This window comes from Macaca mulatta, chromosome 6 (genome assembly GCF_049350105.2).
Source record: "Macaca mulatta isolate MMU2019108-1 chromosome 6, T2T-MMU8v2.0, whole genome shotgun sequence".
Classification (NCBI taxonomy): domain Eukaryota; kingdom Metazoa; phylum Chordata; class Mammalia; order Primates; family Cercopithecidae; genus Macaca; species Macaca mulatta.
In genome coordinates, this window is record NC_133411.1 from 68,656,521 (window position 1) to 68,675,978 (window position 19,458).

The 19,458-nt window shown below is 39.9% G+C and overlaps 1 protein-coding gene across 8 annotated transcripts in view; it reads right to left on the reverse strand.

Annotated features, from left to right (window-relative positions):
* The window catches only part of ELOVL7 (ELOVL fatty acid elongase 7), a 94,629-nt gene that overhangs the window by 23,815 nt on the left and 51,356 nt on the right, over positions 1 to 19,458 (reverse strand). For 4 of the 8 annotated variants that reach the window (XM_078004186.1, XM_078004184.1, XM_015140008.3 and 1 more), the window contains one exon: positions 7,802 to 7,933. The exons of 1 other annotated variant lie outside the window; for it this stretch is intronic. In XM_078004186.1, coding sequence (XP_077860312.1) covers positions 7,802 to 7,865 — 64 coding nt within the window. In that variant the 5' untranslated portion in view covers positions 7,866 to 7,933. 8 annotated transcript variants of the gene reach the window in all.

The window sequence follows — 19,458 nt, forward strand, 5'->3', positions numbered from 1 at the left end:
ATTCCAGGAGCAGCTGGCATGCAGGGCATCAAGTCCCTAGGCTGCACACATCAGGGAGGCCCTGAGCCCAGCCCAAAAAACCCTTTTTTCCTCCTAGGCCTCCAGGTCTGTGATGGGAGGGGCTGCTGCCAAGGTCTCTGACATACCCTGGAGTTCAGTTCCTGCTACTTATGCAAATTTCTGCAGCAGGCTTGAATTTCACCCTAGAAAATTGTATTTTCTTTTCTATTGCATCATCAGGCTGCAAATTTTCCAAACTTTTATGATCCTTCCTCTTGAATGCTTTGCTGCTTAGAAATTTCTTCTGCCAGATACCCTCAATCATCTCTCTCAAATTAAAAGTTTCACAAATCTTTAGGGCAGGGGCAAAATGCTGCCAGTCTCTTTTCTAAAGCATAGTATTATTTATTCCAGTTCCCAGCAAGTTCCTCCTCTCCATCTGAGACCACCTCAGCCTGACCTTCATTGTCCATATCACTATCAGCATTTTGGTCAAAGCTATTCAACAAGTCTCTAGTAAGTTCCAAACTTTCCCACATTTTTTCATTTTTTTGAGATGGAGTTTTGTTCTTGTTGCCCAGGCCGGAGTGCAATGGCGTGATCTCGGCTCACTGCAACCTCTGCCTCCCAGGTTCAAGTGATTCTCCTGCCTCAGCCTCCCCAGTAGCTGGGATTACAGGCATGTGCCACCACACCCAGTTAATTTTGTATTTTTCGGTAGAGATGGGGTTTCTCCATGTTGGTCAGGCTGGTCCCAAACTCCTGACCTCAGGTGATTCACCTGCCTCGGCCTCCCAAAGTGCTGGGATTACAGGCGTGAGCCACCGTGCCCAGCCAAACTTTCCCACATTTTCCTGTCTTCTTCTGACCCCTCCAAACAGCTCTAACCTCTGCCTTTAGCCTGTTTCAAAGTCAATTCCACATTTTTGGGTATCCTTATAGTAGCGCCCCATTCTCTGAGATACCAATTTACTGTATTAGTCCATTCTCACACTGCTCTGAAGAAATACCCAAGATTGGGTAATTTATAAAGGAAAGAGATTTAAATTTGCTGGGGAGGCCTCAGGAAACTTACAGTCATGATGGAAGGCCCCTCTTCACTGGGCAGCAGGAGAGAGAAAGAGTGCCAGCAGGGGAAATGCCAGATGCTTAAAAAACCATCCGATCTTGTGAGAACTCACAATCATGAGAAGAGCATGGGGGAGCTGTGCCCATGATTCAATTACCTCCCACTGGGTCCCACCCAAGACACGTGGGAATTATGGGAACTACAGTCCAAGATGAGATCCATATTACTATGTCTAGTTTTCATTGCTAATGAAATTAAAAACTACTGAAAACAATACTAACCAGGCGCCATGGCTCACACCTGTAATCCCAGCACTTTGGGAGGCCAAGGCAGGTGATCACTTGAGATCAGGAGTTTGAGACCAGCCCGGCCAACATGGTGAAACCCTGTCTCTACTAAAAATACAAAAATTAGCCAGGCATGGTGGCGCACGCCTGTAATCCCAGCTACTTAGGAGACTAAGGCAAGAAAATAGCCTGAACCTGGGAGGTGGAGGTTGCAGTGAACTGGAGATCATGCCATCACACTCCAGCCTGGGCAACAGAGTAAGACCCTGTCTCAAAACAACAACAACAACAACAACAACCACAACAACAACAACAAAAAAAAAAAGGAAAGGAAAAAAAACAATACCAAAAGAAGACCTTTGGAAAGATGTTACATCACCACCTTTGCATGGTGAGAGTTTAGTTGACTTTTGTTCTTTCTTTTGCTCTATAAACAATTTCAAATGACTCTATTATTAACAGTCATCACACATATGGTTAGAAACTAGCTTAAATGTCAGTAAAAGAATTGCTGAATTAGAGATATATTTTATTTTATTCTTTCATTGACTCAGAAGGGGGAAAAATCAAATGACATCATTTCTCTGTTCTTCCTCTGGTAGCAGTAGAAAGAAAATAAGCCAGGAAAAGCATGCTGGGCTGGCTCAGGAAGCAGAACAAAATAATTTTAAAATAAATAACTTTTTCCTGTAATTTAATATTTTCAGCACACACCTTAAGTCCTGTATGTGACTTTCAAGTTCTACAGATAAAAAATAATTATGGGAAACACTGATTAATTTAATTGGATATTTTCAAAGCAAATAATAAAACAAAATACCAAGCTTTAGAAATTCTACTTCAGCAAAACTCTGGAGTCAGATAGTTTGCATTCTGATCCTGGTTCTCCCACTGGCTCACTATGTCACCTTGGGCAATTGACTCACCTTCTTTGTATTTAGTTTCCTCATCTGCAAATTTGGCATTAAAAGGCATGTATTTCATAGAGGATTGATTGAGTTATTATATGTAAAGAGCCTAAGTACTCAGTATGCTTGCTACTGTTATTACAGCAGATCTCAATTCTGTTAGCACAGCCAAATTGCCCCCGCAGTATTTAAAAGTCAAATTGCAAAAAGCAATCTTGGTCCAATTGAATCAGAATCCTAGGACGTGGTTTCTATGCATCATTTTTTTAAATGAGCAAAGGACCTGAATAGACATTTCTCAAAAGATGACAAATGGCCAACAGATAGATGAAAATAATTCTCAACATCACTAATTATCAGGAAAATGCAAATTAAAAAGACAAAGAGATATAACCTTACACCTGTAAGAATGTCTGTTATCAAAAAGAAAAAAGATAACAAGTGTTGGCAAGGATGTGGAGAAAAGAGAACCCTTGTACAATGTTGGTGGGACTGTAAATTACTATACCTATAAGGAAAGCTACAGGGAGGTTCTATAAAAAACTAAAAATAGAATTACCATATGATCCTGTAATCTCATTTCCAGATATATATCCAAAGGAAATGAAATCAGCATATTGAAGGGATATCTGCACTCTCATGTTCACTGCAGCTTTATTCACAATAGCCAAGATGTGGAATCAACCTAAGTGTCCATCAGTGGGTGAATGGATAAAGAAAATGTGATATGTATCAATCTAAAGTTATGCCTTTCTGAGTTACAGACCTGTAGATATATAGAGAGAAATAACCAATGGACAATTATTCAGCCTTCAAAAAGAAAATCCTAAAATTTGTGACAATGTGGATGAACTTGGAAGACATTATGCTAAGTAAGATAAACCAGGCACAGAAAGACAAGACATGTTCTCACTTATAAAGAAGTCTAAAATAATCACATTTACATAAGCAGAGTAGAATGGTGGTTACCAGAGCCAGGGGGTTGGGGGAGTAGGGAGATGTTGATCAAAGGGTACAAAGTTTCAGTTCAACAGAAGAAATATCTTTTTGAGATTTATTGCACAGCATAACTAGAGCTAATAATAATGTGTATTTCAAAATTGTAAAAAGTAAATTTCAAATGTTTTCACCACAAAAAGATAAGTATTTGAAGTGATGGACAAGCTATTTAGATTGATTTAATCATTTTACATTGGATACATATATCACAACATCACTTTGTACCCCATAGATATATGTAATTATAATTTGTCAGCAGTCAACAATTTGTTAATTGGTAACTGTGATGAGCTGTCATTGTTAAGAGCTAGGGGTCTGGTGTGAGACCAACTTTCCTCACCTATATTTAGGGCTACAGCACCCCTCACTGGGTATTCTTCAATAGTCTTTTATATGGTTTCACTGCCTCCTGATCCAATCTGCTACACTAGTCTTCCATGCAATTGTCAAATTCATTTTCTAAAAATCAAGTTGTCCCTAAATTCTTCCTTTCATTAAATTAGCTCTCCCTTACTGAGCAAATGAAATTGCTTAAATTAGCTCTCCCTGACTGAGCAAATAAAATACAAAATCATTAGGATGACACTCATGACTCTGGCCATTGTTCACTTTTCTGGCTGTCTCTCTTAACAACAATTATACCTTTCTGAATAGAGTCCACTTCCATGTAAGGTAGTGGGCATGTTACAGGGAGTATCAATGCACCTGCTGGGTGACAGTTAAAGTTAATTCTGACTCCGTCTATGATCCCATTTGGGATAGTGAATAGCAACATTTGGATAGCAGGGGATCTGTTCTTCAAAACAGCTCTATTTCAAAAAAACTGCACCCAAATCTACTTGGTTCCTAAGCTCAAATAATTAGAGTTCAGGTAGCAAGGCACATCTCTATTTGAAAAGCAATGAAAATATTAGTACTGAAGTTAAATACTGAATTTATGAGAACTACTATAAACCTTCAGAAAAGGATGACCCCCTAAAGAAACTTGAATGTTCCCTGTATCATTACATAAGTTGAAAAAGTTAGATTTAGGCATGAGGTGCTCTGTCTGCCCCAGAAAAAAAAGGCTAATGGGGTGGGGGATGTTTCATGTACCTTCTTTTCGGCATCAGATTTGGTTTAAGTGTCATGAGTAGAGCCATGATAGAAGCAGAGGATGGGAAGGCTGTCTGACAGTCTATATCCCAATGATTACCAAAGTTCTGATTTATCACTTGCTTAATAATTGTTTTCTAAGAGTGTCCCAGGGAGAGAGCATAGGGAAAGTAGAATGCCACATACATAGAATATTAATGAGCTTTTCCATCATCTGCTTCTAAGAGAGTGTTCTCTTCTTAAGTAGCATGTACTGGCTCAAACAGTACATCTTTAAGATACCAAGTACCAATGAAATGAAGAAGCTGGAAGGAAAAGCAAATATGTACCTTAAGTACTTTTTGAAGTACTAAAGTTTCAGAATGGCAGCAATCTTACTCATACTCCATCTTCTTGCAAAAAAGGATCATGACTAAGTCTGAAAAGTCATCATTTCTAATCAAATACAAGGAAAGCTGTATTTTAAACATTAAAAACTTTTTTCATTTCTCTATAATCCAAAATGCTACTATAGAATTATTTCAAAATCTCACATTTCACATCTAAGAATCCAAATAAATCCTCTTATAGCTAAGTATTAATTAAACCATTTTTTATTCTGTAGCTGTGGAATTTTTCCACATGAAATAACTATGCATGACCACTACTTCTCTAGCAATCAGAAAGCCAATGAATATCAGTAAGTTTCCTTAGGCTACTCAGGGTTAGGGCTAAAGCCAAGAATACACTTGAAATTCTTGGCCCTTGATCATAAGTTCAGATATTTCCAGGGTAAGCAAACTAAAACTGGACTAAGATGGCCAGAAATGATTACTAATGGATCTCAGAGATCAATATTACACTAAGTAGAAGGCAAAAACTTCCCTGTTACACCTGACAGGGTTTCCATAAAGCTGTATATCTCAAAACAAAACATTTTAACCCTTTTAGACCATGCCTGGGAAAAAATAATGTAAAGAAAACAATTTTTAAGTATACGCTATATGAAGAGTATTTTCAGATGAAATCTATCATCTGTAACAACCAGCACTACTATTTATGTTGGGATACTTCCGAAATAGCAGAGCACTTTCATGTATGTTACCTGGTAGCTGGTAGATGCTATTCTCACTTATGTTTTGCTAATAAAGAAACAAAGACTCACAGCCAATAAATAACACGTTCAAGATCATCCAGCTGGGCTACAGCAGTGTCAGACCTTAAATCTAGGTATTCTCACTCCACATCCCCGTACCCTCTTTCCCCTCCCAAGTCTTCAAATAAGCATAACTTCAAATACAGGTATTCCTTGCCTTCTCCCTGTCTCTCTCCCCTCATCTGCCCTGCACCGTTCGCAATGCTGTTTTCAGGCCTCCACTCCACATCTAATCTAATTTTACTCAGCAATTTCAATGTAGGTATTCCTAATAAAAATTAAGGAGTTGACCCAAGGATAAAAGTGGAAGTGGAATTCTAAAGAAGTTCCTATTAAGGCATTTTTAACTTCTAGGACTACATAGATATTTATCATTATCTACATCTATTGGGCTCTTAAATTAGCATGTTGATTATTTGAGTCTCGGATTCTTGTATTTGGCATAATGACTGTCAAGAATTGGATAGCAAGAGATCTGTTCTTCCAAATAACTCTATTTCAAAAACCATACCCAAATTTACTTGGTTCCTAAGTTCAAATAGTGAGAGTTCAGGTAGTAAGGCACATCTCTCTTTGAAAAGCAATGAAAATATTAGTATTTAAATTAATACTGACTTTATGAGAACTACTGTAAACCCTCAGAGAAGGATGACTCCTAAAGAAACTTGAATGCTCTCTGTATCCTTACATATATTGGAAAACTAAGAAAAAAGAACTAAGAAGAAAAGATTGGCACAGTCACTATGTATCCCCTACCAGAGTGAAGTTTCTCTATCTATGAGATACTTATAAAGAGCCTTGGCGTTCCTCAAAGGAAAAACTGTTGGGAACATTTTTAGTGAAATAAATTTGGTTTTTAGCAGCTACTGAGAAAGCGGCAAACCATGAAACAGGGTGTCTTTGCTGAAATCATTGTAAATTTGAATATAATTTCAACTGTGGTAGGTGCCAAGAGGTGGTGCATTTCCCTCCTGAATTTGATAGACTTGCAATTTCTAGGTGATAGGTAAGAATCAACCTAAAGTAGTGATGTTGGTAAGTATGTATAGCTCAGTATCTCAAAAATAAACTCAAATGTTAAATACCATAATACTACAACTAATAATCAGAACACATAGGTTCTACTCTTTTCTGCCATCAACTAACCATGACTTTGAGGTCACATTTCTTCAACTGTAAAATGAGGCATAAGCTTCAATGATATCTAAGATCCATCTCAGCTGTAAGATGCTCTGATTCTTTCTTTTTGAAATTTTACTTTTGTTCTGCATTTAAAACTTCAAAAAATGGTTATAAAAGCAACACAACATATTTGCTGTGATTTAAAAATATGTAGACAAATATAGGTAAGGAAATAAAAAAATACCCATAATCCTACTACCCAGAGATAACTGCTAAACCCCGTGAAAGAAACGTATGGAGTATTTTATAACCTGCTTTCATTTAACATATTTTAGACTTCTTGCTATGGCATTAATGTTCTTCTGAAACACTGACTTGTAAAATAAATGGGCAAGGGTAAAACGCAGGCATATCAGAATCACTCAGGGGTGTCCCAGGCAGTCATTCCCTGGCTTTTCTGTTCCCTGTTCACTCTGACAGGTTCCTGGGGGCTGCAACTCTTTCATTCAAAAGAGCTGGCAGTGGCCGAGTGCCGTGGCTCACGCCTGTAATCCCAGCACTTTGGGAGGCCGAGGCAGGCAGATCACGAGGTCAGGAGATCGAGACCATCCTAACACAGTGAAACCGTCTCTATTAAAAATACAAAAATTTAGCCGGGCGTGGTGGTGGGCGCCTGTAGTCCCAGCTACTCGAGAGGCTGAAGCAGGAGAATGGCGTGAACCCGGGAGAAGGAGCTTACAGTGAGCCAAGATTGTGCCACTGCACGACACAGCTACACTCTGTCTCAAAAACAAAAAACACAAAAAAAAAGAAAAAAAAAAAAAAGAGTTGGCAGTAACTGTAATTTCCCTCAGGAGCATTAGGGAAGAATCAAGCCGAAGAGCACTGTCCCTCCGAAATCACTTTTAATGGCTACTCAGTTAGAATGAGCCATCATTTATTGATCAGTTCCTTTCACTGGATATCTAGGCTATTTTCATTACTGTAAACATTGTAATGAACATCTGTGTAGCTCCATCTTTGTACATATCTGTAATGAAACTCGTGCACTTCCTCTTCGTTAACTAGTAATAAGGGACTGTTAAGTTGCAAAGTCTCTCATTTTGTTCCAATGAAATCCTATTAAATATGAGAATCTGACATAAAAAGGAAGGATGAACCTCAATTAGGAAATGTGGCTACTCACCAGCATCTTTGATCCAATTATCATAAAGATGCACAGTCCTCGATGTAAGATCACTGAAGGCCATTTTCCACTGGATTTACTGGCTCTTTTAATGGGTTCTTCAGTAAAATAAACCAGAAATGAGTTTATGATCTATAAATGCAAATAAAGATAAGCTTATAGTAATACATTATTTAAAATGCTAAAAATTTAATATGAATAACTGGCAAGACAACAAACTCCCACTGAAGGCAAATGCATTAGTACATTACTTTAAACCCTGATGCAGTTGCAAACATTTCAGCTTTTCTATCCTTCTAGAGACACTGCTAACTTCACTGAAAAAGACTAATATTCTATGTACAAGACTCAAAGCAGTAAATGAGTCTAAGAACTTTCATAGGAGCAGCTCCCTTTTATGCTGACAATATAGATCAGGAATGGACTGCACTTGAAGTGACAAAGCTAAAGCAGAAACCCAGGAGAAGAAAGTCAAGAGATACACAAACTTTCAGAGAAGATAAGCTGATCCTAGACTTAGAGCTCATCTGCAGGCCTCATAAGGTCATCTACATGAAAATTTTTATAATTTAAGTAGAATAGAGACAGAAAGAGGGAAAGGAAGGTCTATAAGAGCCAAGGAAAGGCTGCTTAGTTTATCTAGACAGATACACAAGAATAACTGGAGAAAGAAATCTGAAAAAGAAGACCAGTGAGGAGAAACTAGCCTCATTATGTATTAAAAGATATTGTAAATCTGCAATAATTAAGACAGTGTGGCACTGGCACATGGAGAGAAAAATGAATGTAATAGATTAGAATGTTCAGAAATAAACTAAATACACTTGAAAACTGAGAACTATACTTCAGTAACTAAATATTTTAGTAACTAAAATATACCTAAGATGTATATTTTACCATATTTTAATATCTCTAAAATCAGGGCTTACCTTACAAATGAATGGTATGTCATAAAATTACTGGTATATTTGATTCAAAGCCATGTGATGGGAACATGAAAAAGTCCTAGAGATGATGGTGGTGATGGTTGCACAACAAATGTAAATATATTTAATGCCACGGAACTTCCCACTTAAAAATGGTTAAAGTAGTAACCATTTAAATTAAAATATATATAAAACATAAAAATAATATTTTACCACCATTTTAAAAAATTGGCTGGGCGTGGTGGCTCACACCTGTAATCTCAGCACTTTGGGAGACTGAGGCAGGCAGATCACCTGAGGTCAGGAGTTGGAGACCAGCCTGACCAACATGGTGAAACCCCGTCTCTACTAAAAATATAAAAACTAGCCAGGCATGGTGATGGGCGCCTGTAATCTCAGCTACTCAGGAGGCTGAGGCAGAAGAATTGCTTGAACCCAGGAGGCAGAGGCTGCAGTGAGAAGATTGTGCCACTGCACTCCAGCCTGGTCCAGCCTGGGCGACAGAGTGAGACTCGGTCTTAAAAAAAAAAAAATCCTCTAGTGTTCCCACAAGACAATTCAGACTTTCCCCTAGGATTCTAAAGTAAAGCCATTCTATTTACATAAGTATAGATAAAATTATATATGGCATATGGAATATGATAAAGGTGGTATCTGGGGATTGAATTACCAGGCATTATTCACTAAATGGTGTGGTACACCTGGATAGCCATCTGAGAAAAAAAGGTTCAATCCAAGTGTTATAATATAAACCAAGGCCGGGCGTGTTGGCTCAAGCCTGTAATCCCAGCACTTTGGGAAGCCGAGGCGGACGGATCACAAGGTCAGGAGATCGAGACCATCCTGGCTAACACAGTGAAACCCTGTCTCTACTAAAAATACAAAAAATTAGCCGGGCGTGGTGGCAGGCGCCTGTAGTCCCAGCTACTCGGGAGGCTGAGGCAGGAGAATGGCGTGAACCCGGGAGGCGGAGCTTGCAGTGAGCCCAGATCGCGCCATTGCACTCCAGCCTGGGCGACAGAGCAAGACTCTGTCTCGAAATAATAATAATAATAATAATAATAATAATAATAATATAATAATAATAATAATAATATAAACCAAGATAAACTCCAAGTAAAGCAAATATTTAAGTAAGAAAAACAGAACTATGAAATCACTAGATGACACAGTAGAAGACTTGTATAACCTTGTAGTGGGAAAGGCCTTACTAAGATCTAAAATTCAGAAGACATAAGGGAAGGCTAACAAGTTTAATCATAAATAAATGGCAAACAGTAAAAAATATGCTCAATTCATATCATAGACAAGGACAACTTTCCCTAATATATGATGAGTTTCTAGAAATTGATAAAAGACCTTAAGAGGAAATGGGCAAAGTTCATAGAAAAGGAAATACAAGTGGCACTTAAAAATACGAAAAGCTGCTTAACTAATCATATTTAAATAATCTGCAATATTTCTTATCTATTGAATAGGCCAAAATCCAAACATTTTTAATCAAATGGGCCAAAATCCAAACAACCATTAGCTGTGTTGGCAGGAGTGTGGGAAATTCTCTCACTTCATGCATTACTAGTGGAAGTACAAATTAGTATAACTCTTATTGCGGATAATTTGCCATTATCAGTCAAAATTATAAATGCATACTTTTAACACAGCATTTCTACTTCTAGAAACTTATCCTGTAGAAATACATACACATATTCAGAGTGGCATATATGCAAGTTTATTCATTGCATCAGTAAGAGCAAAAGACTGGAAACAACCCAAATATCTGCTAATAGAGAGCTGGTTAATAAATGATAATAGATTTAACACCATGAAATATTATGACATTGTAAATAAGACTGAAGAATCTCTCCAAGTGCTGATATGGAAATATTTCCAAGATAAATCACTATCTGAAAAAGCAAAGAGCTGGGCACGGTGGCTCACATCTGTAATTCCAGCGCTTTGGGAGGCTAAGGTGGACAGATCATCTGAGGTCAGGAGTTCGAGACTAGCCTGGCCAACACGGTGAAATCCTGTCTCTATAAAAATACAGAAATTAGCTGGGCATGGTGGCAGGCACCTGTAATTCCAGCTATTCGGGAGGCTGAGGCAGGGGAATCACTTGAACCTGGGAGGCAGAGGTTGCAATGAGCCAAGATTGCACCATTGTACCCTAGCTTGGGCGACAAGAGCAAGACACTACCTCAAAAAAAAAAAAAAAAAAAAAAAGAAGAAAGAAAGAAAAGAAAAAAGCAAAGAAAGTACAAAATTTAAAAATGATGACCTTGTATATAAAAGGAGAAAAGGCATATGAATATAATTTTACATTTACTCAAAGTTGTATAAAAGGAATTCTTAAGAGGTAGACATGAAAAAGGGAATGGGGTATAAACTGGGCTGAAGGAATAGAAGAAAGATTTTATATTGTTGTTTTGTGGCTCATATGGATATTTTACCTATCTAAAAATAAAGAATAAAATCAGTTGTACCTTTACTGGAACATTCCTATTTAAAAGCCCATAAATAAATACACATACGTAGATACACCCAAAATAGAAATTTCCTCTAAATTCTTTAAGAGTCCATCCTCTCCAGAGGATTTCTCCAAGTCCAGGAAGTCATGTCGGCATGGCCTCTGTATTGATACACCCAGTCATCTCAGCTGAGTTCAGACTCAAGACTGGCGTGGTGATGCCAGGGTCTTGCCAGAGTCAGCCTGGACTCTTAGTTTCCTAAAAAATCATCTCTCATCTCTATAGCAAAGGTGTAATGTGGGGCTGTGAGCAGGGGCTCTGGGCTCACAACGACCTTGGTTTTTCAGCCCCACCATTTAATAGCTGTGTGACTCCAGCAAAATTACAGCTCAATTTCTTAACCTGTAAAATGTGAATTCCATTCATTACTCACCAAGATAAAAGAAACTAACTCACAGAGTTGTTTTGAGGACCACATTAAATAATATATATTTGTAAAGTTTGTAAGCACAGAATCTGATTTTTAAGAATGAACATTCAATCAAACTCATCCTTTTGTTTTAGTTTTAGGGTTTTTTTTTTTTCTTTTTTCTTTTTTTTCTGAGACAGGGTCTGGCTCTGTCACCCAGGCTGTCGTGCACTTGAGAGAGCTTGGCTCACTGCAGCCTCAACCACTCAGGCTCAAGAGATCCTCCTGTCTCAGTCTCCCAAGTAGCTGTGACTACCAAAGAGTGCCACCATACCTGGCTAATTGTTTTATTTTTTGTAGAGATGGGTTTCACTATGTTGCTTAGGCTGGTCTCAAACTCCTTGGGCTCAAGCAGTCCACCTGCCTCAACCTCCCAAAGTGCTGGGATTACAGGTGTGAGCAACCGCACCCAGCCAAAATCAGTCATTTATCATTTAGAGAGAGAAGTTGTGCCAATTTATGGGTATATACAGACATAAAGATTAGACACTGGAGACTTCAAAAAGGTGGGGGAGGAAGAGGAAAGGAGAGAGGAGGACGCAGTCTGTAAAACTTCCTATGGGTACTATGTTCACTATATGGGTGACAAGGGTAATAGAAGCCCAAATCGCAGCATCACACACTATATACCCTTGTAAGAAACCTGCACATGTACCCCCTAAATCTAAAATATATATATTTTAAGTTGTGCCAATTTAATTGGAAAATATCTGGCCATCTCATTAGCTGGTACAGTTAAATGGCAGTTTATGGAACAAATCTAGAAAAAACTCTACTACTTTTCTTTTAAGAGCTAGCATATAACAGATTGCATGATTCTTCCCTTTGGGTCTTCCAGTTGTCTTAGTCTGAGTGTTTTAGACCACACAAAAAGCTACATTTCCCCTCATCTTAACCAAAGATATACCAGCCCTTGACCCATTATTCTCAAAATTAAAGTAATGAAATAATGTTCATTAAGTTATTTAGAATCAGAGTGAAATATTCTAGTTTTACAAGCCATGTGGCAGGGTTACATTTCAAAGTATTATTCTGTTTCTGTGTGATTTTTTCCTCTTCTTCTTTCACTAGCTCCACATAGGCCATTTTCCCCTCCCCAGTCCTCACCAAAGCACAAAGACTCAAAGAAACCACACTCTAATGCAGGTCAGAAATATTCACAGGCAGCCAAGAAAGCTGGTTTATCCAACCCCAAAACTACACAAGACTGAGACGAAGGAAGGAGGAAAGGCAGAGAGAAGAAGAACCCAAACTGGATGAGGCAGAAGTAGATGTTATCAAAGCCAGCAGGAGATGAAGGACTACAGAGGTATGAAAAAGATCCAGTAACCATAGCTTTTTGGAGTGTGGACTCCTCTCTCACTAATCTACTGCTTGTAGATAACCTGTTTTCCTGTCGGACTCCTCTCTCACTAATCTACTGCTTGTAGATAACCTGTTTTCCTGTCCATAGTCTTTAACATTTGTGGGCCCACCAGAAAAGAAGGAACATCCACAATTGCACAGGGATGGGGCACGACAGAAAAACCTGATCCCCTTACCTTACTGGAAGTGAACACAAACTACTGAGTATTTCGTTATGAGCTGAGAGTGATGGACTGGATGCCAGTGTTGCATTGTAGGGACTGACTGATCTAGAAAACTGTTAACAACTGAATTATACTGCAAGTATAGTGATATCCCTAGACTAGACCCAGACATATCTTTGCCTTCTTTTACCATGACTCATCATGGGCACTTGATAGCTAGACAATGGGCACATAAAGATAGGAGGCAAGCCTGGCATGGTGGCATGTGCCTGTAGTTCCAGCTGTACGAGAGGCCGAGGTGGGAGGATTGCTTGAGCCTGGGCAACACAGCAAGACCCCATCTCTAAAAAGAAAGCAAGGGGAGCAATTTGCTCCATGTGGTATAGGTGTATAGGTAATAGAGATATCCTTTAGTTAGCAGAACTAGGACCTGAAAAGACAATTTAGAATATTTGATGGCAAAGAAGCTCAGACCTGGCAGTGGCTTAAAAATCAAGGCTCTTGTATGAATGAAGCTCACCAGACTATTAAGCACAAGAAGGAAGATCCTAAAAATGATCTACAAACCTATCCCTTTGATGCATCCCTGCCTCATCCCAGATCTGACCATCGCTGGCCTAAGTTTAGTGGAGGTGCCCCATAGCCTAAACATGGCCCATACAAACTTTTCATGGAACAGAGAGCTGGAGCAGGGAGTTGGTTGATTGCTTGAGCTATTATGAGACGACTGAAGAGATACTATCAAGGGTTTGAGGAGTGGGAGGCCCTTCATGATGGGTCACAGGGAGCTTTCATGTTCAGGTTGTTCTTGGACAAGCACCCACTGTACCTCTCAATGCAGTAGTTAAAGAGGTTGGTGTTATGCCACAGAGGTTCAGAAACTCATCTCATACTTGGGTAACATGATCATTAGATTGCAATTTCTCAAAGGAAGAGTGGTAATTCATGAATAGGATAATACCGCTACGATTTTTTTTGCTCAGACCTGGAAGCCATGGGGAGAAAAATGGACTCACGAGACTGAACTCCAGCATCTTCAAAGTGCTAGCTCAACACTGCCCTAAGCTAGCAGGCACCAAATACCAGGATGACATGTTGCTGCTTACGGTAAAATCAAGTAGAGGAAAACTAGATTTGGGTTTGGGGGTAGCATCCACAGAGCCCTGGAAACATTAAAGTTCAAGAGCTTTAATCTGACAGACTTCTGATACCCAAGAAATGAAGCAGAGACTTAAAACTCTAAACCAGGGTAACATCTTATCCTGCTGCTAAGGGGATGTGGACCTTTTACAAAGTGAGCAGCAGAGGACAGAAGCAAGAGATCCTTGTCCTTTTCCTGGGAGGACTCTTGGAGGACTTGTCTGAAATGATCTACTTGTAAGACTACAATAAAGAGGTGCTAGCTGCATACAATATCCAAGTCCTGGGGCCCATGATGGTGAAAAAGAAAGTAGACTTAAAAAAAAGGTATTGTACCATAATACTATCTGACTATATTTTTAGCAGTTGTTAGAGATCAGAGCTCAGCAATGAAGACATTGAGAGTTTGAGAGGAAGGTAATCACAAGCAAGCAGTGGCCCAGAATTTGGGGCTACGTTAGATTATAAGGCAGTAGAAAAATCACCACCCCTCCATTAAGGGTGGAAGAAACAAGAGAGGTACTTCAGAGAAATAGCTAAGGCTCACAGTCAGAGCTCAGCCTGCTTCCAAAGGCCTGAAAAATGTGTGGCAGGAGTAGAGTAAACAGGAGCTTACTCTTGAGTCCCAGTGCCGGTGTTTCATTCCCCTCGCCTGCAACTGCCCCATGAATACTGCTCCTTGATTTTGATAGTATCACATGACAACTCAGTCATTTGGTAAAGAAGTGACTTAATTTGCCTCTTTAGACCCAAATTAAAGATGTCAGGTTCAAACGTGAGAAATATGCCTTCTTCGTAGAGCAGAAATCCCTTCCCATAGGATAACCTACCTGGAGACTACTCAGAGCCACAAGCTGCCTACGTTAGCATGATGTAGACCTAACACCAGAACATACACAGTGTGCTTGGGCACCTCGTCACTTTGTCCTTTTTGCTCAGGTCTATTTCAACAGTGATCAGAAGGCATAACTCTGGGAGAGCATCCTGCTGGAATTCACTCAGATGAGGATGGGACCTCAGAGGTGCTTGCAGTGGGAAGTACCAGACAAGAGCCCAGAAATCCTGGCCAACCATTTCCAGGTGAACTTTCAAATGTACAGATTTATTCTAATTCTGCAACAGACATTGGAGACACTGTACCTGAGGGAAAGGAGTGGTAGAACCAGCACATGGCTTTCTAGGGCATGTTTTAATCCAGGAACAGAGCCATATGGTTTTCTCTTTCTCTTTTGAAGTTTGGGAGGATCTGGCCTCCCCACTGATCTCTGCTTTGGGAATCAGATATCAGGGACAAACCTGGAAGAATAAAACTGGCTAGCCACAGATGCTGCTCAAGGGACCACACACTGAAATGAATTGCAGGAAGGTACCAACATAGGGATGGAACTCTGTGGTGGAATTACGGACTACAGGGTAAAAACCAAACAGCTAACCTTCCTATGGAAAGCTATGTCTGGCCTCATATGGGGGATGGGGTATTTGAAACTTTACCCTTGCACACAGTAAGGGAGGAGAAGGGTACAGGGCAAATCAAGCTATTCCGCAGAAATAACAAACGCTTAATAAAGAACGGATCAGAACATGCCTTCAAATGCAGAAACTGTTGAGCAAGAGCAGTGTGGAGAATAAAAAGGCAAAGGCAGCTAACTGTGACTGATTAGATAGGGACAGGGAAGTCCAGATGTGAGTCAGAATGGGGCAGTGGGATCACAGCCCACAAGGTGGTGAAAGCCTCTCCGAGAGGAAGGTATTGAGAGACAGGACTAGCTGGATTTCCTGGGCCAACTAAGAATTCCTAAGCCTAGCTGGGGAAGGTGACCACACCCACCTTTAAACATGGAGCTTGTAACTCAGCTCACACCCGACCAATCAGGTAGTAAAGAGGGCTCACTAAAATACAAATTAGGCTAAAAGCAGGAGGTAAAGAAACAGTCAAATCATATATCGCCTGAGAGCACAGGAGGAGGGACAATGATCGGGATATAAACCCAGGCACTGGAGCTGGGAGTGGCAACCCCTTTGGGTCCCCTCCCATTGTATGGAGCTCTGTTTTCACTCTATTAAATCTTGCAACTGCACTCTCTTCTGGTCTGTGTTTGTTCCAGCTTGAGCTGAGCTTTCGCTCGCCATCCACCACTGCTGAACGCTGACGTCGCGGACCGGCTGCTGTCTTCCACCCCTCCGGATCCCGCAGGGTGTCACTGAGTTTCTGATCCAGTGAGGCGCCCATTGCCACTTCCCATGGGGCTAAAGGCTCGCCATTGTTCCTGCACGGCTAAGTGCCCAGGTTCATCCTAACCAAGCTGAACATTAGTCCCTAGGTTCCACGGTTCTCTTCCATGACTCATGGCTTCTAAAAGAGCTATAACACTCACCGCACGGCCCAAGGTGCCATTCCCTGGAATCCCTGAGGCCAAGAACCCCAAGTCAGAGAACAAAAGGCTTGCTGCCATCTCGGGAGCACTTGCCACCACCTTGGGAGCTCTAAGAACAAAGACCCATGTGCGGTAACAGTATTGCACAGACAGTCTCTCTCTGGGTTATGACCCTAGAAAATCAGAGGCCCCAAGTCTCTACTCCTACCATGTTAGGCAGGAAAAATCCCTGAGATAAGACATAAACTTCTTAGTAAGCATTCAAAGGTTGCTAGGGAAACTTCCACCTAGATATTACTCTACACATATCCTAGTATTCCTTTCCTCATCTGTTTTCTTACTGGAACTGGTTCCCCAGTCTCGTCCCCACCCTTTATACTTTAGCAGACACAAAATCTCAAAGAGGTCATGAGGCTGGAGGAAAGTGACCAGAAGTTCTGAAGTATATTAAAACATGAGGGATGACTATAAAGTAATTATTTGTTTAAAGCAGGATTTCTCAACCTCGACAGTATTGATATTTGGGGGCAGACAATTCTTAGTTGTGGGGAAGTGTCCTGATTATTGTAGTCCTGGCTTCTATCCACAAGTGCCAGGAACAAGTCCTACCCAGTTGAGACGATCAAAAACATTTCCAGAAATTGACAAACGTTCCCTGTGGGGCAAAATCCTCCCAAGTTGAGAACTATTGTTCTAAAGGAAGCTACCAACATGTATTCATTCAAATAAAAGCTTGCTTCTGAGTAATCACTTTGGCAATTATACATTGTGTCAGTGATACAGTCATTAAAACAATTTTTGAGCTTTTCTTTAAAAATCAACTTCAGAATTTTTTGGAATTTCATTTAAATGGTTTTAAAGGAGGACAAATTTTGGCCTACTGCTTCTATACAACAAGTTCATAACTAATCAAAAGTTAAGGTTGGTTTAGAGGCAAATGGATCAAGTGGAGCTATATTTTGAGGTGGGAAAGGGTGGGGAATAAAGCTGGGTTTAATGAAAAAGTAATTTACTACAGACATTCTCAGCTCATGGTTTATAAAACAAGAACAATTCCAAAAAAACTTGGGAAATGTTTGGGGCTATGGCAATATTAGTGGAAAAGATATATAGTAGGCTGAGGTGAATATTTTTGAGGAAACACTCATTAGATGTATATATTCCAGCAGAACAGTTTATCTGCTGGAATTATCACTTATTATAACTCCAATTAAAAGGAAGCAAACCTAGAATGTGGAACAGTCTCAGTGAAAAATTATTTCAAATGACAAATTTTCAAATGTGTTAATTATAACATACATGCATGTCTGTATGCAACAATATATACATACCACACACACACACATTACAGAAGCAAAAATACATGTCCATTCCACCTACTACACAGGATTTTGTGTTTTGTTTTGATGGTTCATGTTTATTAACCCACATTTCTCCCTGGTATTTTATCACCCTCCATTCTCTTTTTGCCATTTCTCTCCATTGAATAGGTTGTTAACACTGCCTTGGAAATAAAAGAGAACAGCAGAAAGCAAAGAAAGTTTTATCGTAGCTTTTGGGTTACAAAAGCTTAGGCACCTAGCCATACAGAATACAGGGTAGAGACAAGAGGTGCCCATGCGTCCTGGCACAGAAAAGCATCCTTCAGGCTTGAGGGAAGGAGAGTCCGAGGAAAGGAATTAGTACAGATCCCGGACAGAAAGGTAATAAGCCCTGAGGAAGTGCCAGGTAGGAAAACGGGAGGCAAGAACAGAAGAACTCAGGCACTATTGCCTAGGCAGAGCTGGGACAGGTGGCCAGTTGGACTTTAGGTAGCCACTGAAAGTTTCTTTTGCTCCAGTCTGGTGCAAGAGCAGTATAAAGACTTCTGAGCACCCCCAATAGGCATGGAAGTGTGAAAGGAAAATATCTTGGGCCCCCATAATCACTAAAGGGAAAAAGCAGCTGTGAACTGCTTAGGGCAAATCTGCCCCCAATTCTTTTCAAAGTTATCCTCTGCTCTCTGAGATAAATGCGTTCCTGATCACCTCTTTTGTAAAGGTTAATCAGAAATGCAAAAGAATGCAAGCAATCCTTTGTCTCTCACCTATCTGTGACCTGCAAGCCCCCTCCCTGCTTCGAGTCTTCCTGCCTTTGCTTTGAGTTGTCCCGCCTTTCCACATCGAACCAATATACTTCTTGCATACACTGATTGATGTCTCATGTCTCCCTAAAATGTATAAAACTAAGCTGTGCCCTGACCACCATGGGTACATGTTGTCAGGACCTCCTGAGGCTGTGTCACAGGTGTGTGTCCTCAACCTTGGCAAAAAAAGTTTCTAAATTAACTGAGAAAACTTTCAGATTTTCTAGGTTTATGGAAATATTGCATAAGAGCCATAGAAAATGAAGGAGTCATAAAAGTAGAAACAACGTATATCTCTTCGGATCTGCAAGTATAAGTGGCCAAAGACCTGATGGGACCCTGAATATCTCAAAGGATGGCATTGTAGACAGAGAACATGGAGGATTAAAGGGTTCCTCCTCCCAATTACCTTGATACTACATAAGCTTTTTTAACTTGCTGAGGTCGGAGGGGAGGTGCTTAGAGATTAAAGCTGACTAAAATAGTTTTCTACCACCCCAAGGAATAAAAGTTTGAAATAAAAATAAAGCTGTAAAAAAAAATTATTTTCTTATATCAGACCAAATAGACTTTAAGTCAAAAACTGTCACAAAAGGTAAGATCATTATATGGTGATAAAGGGGTC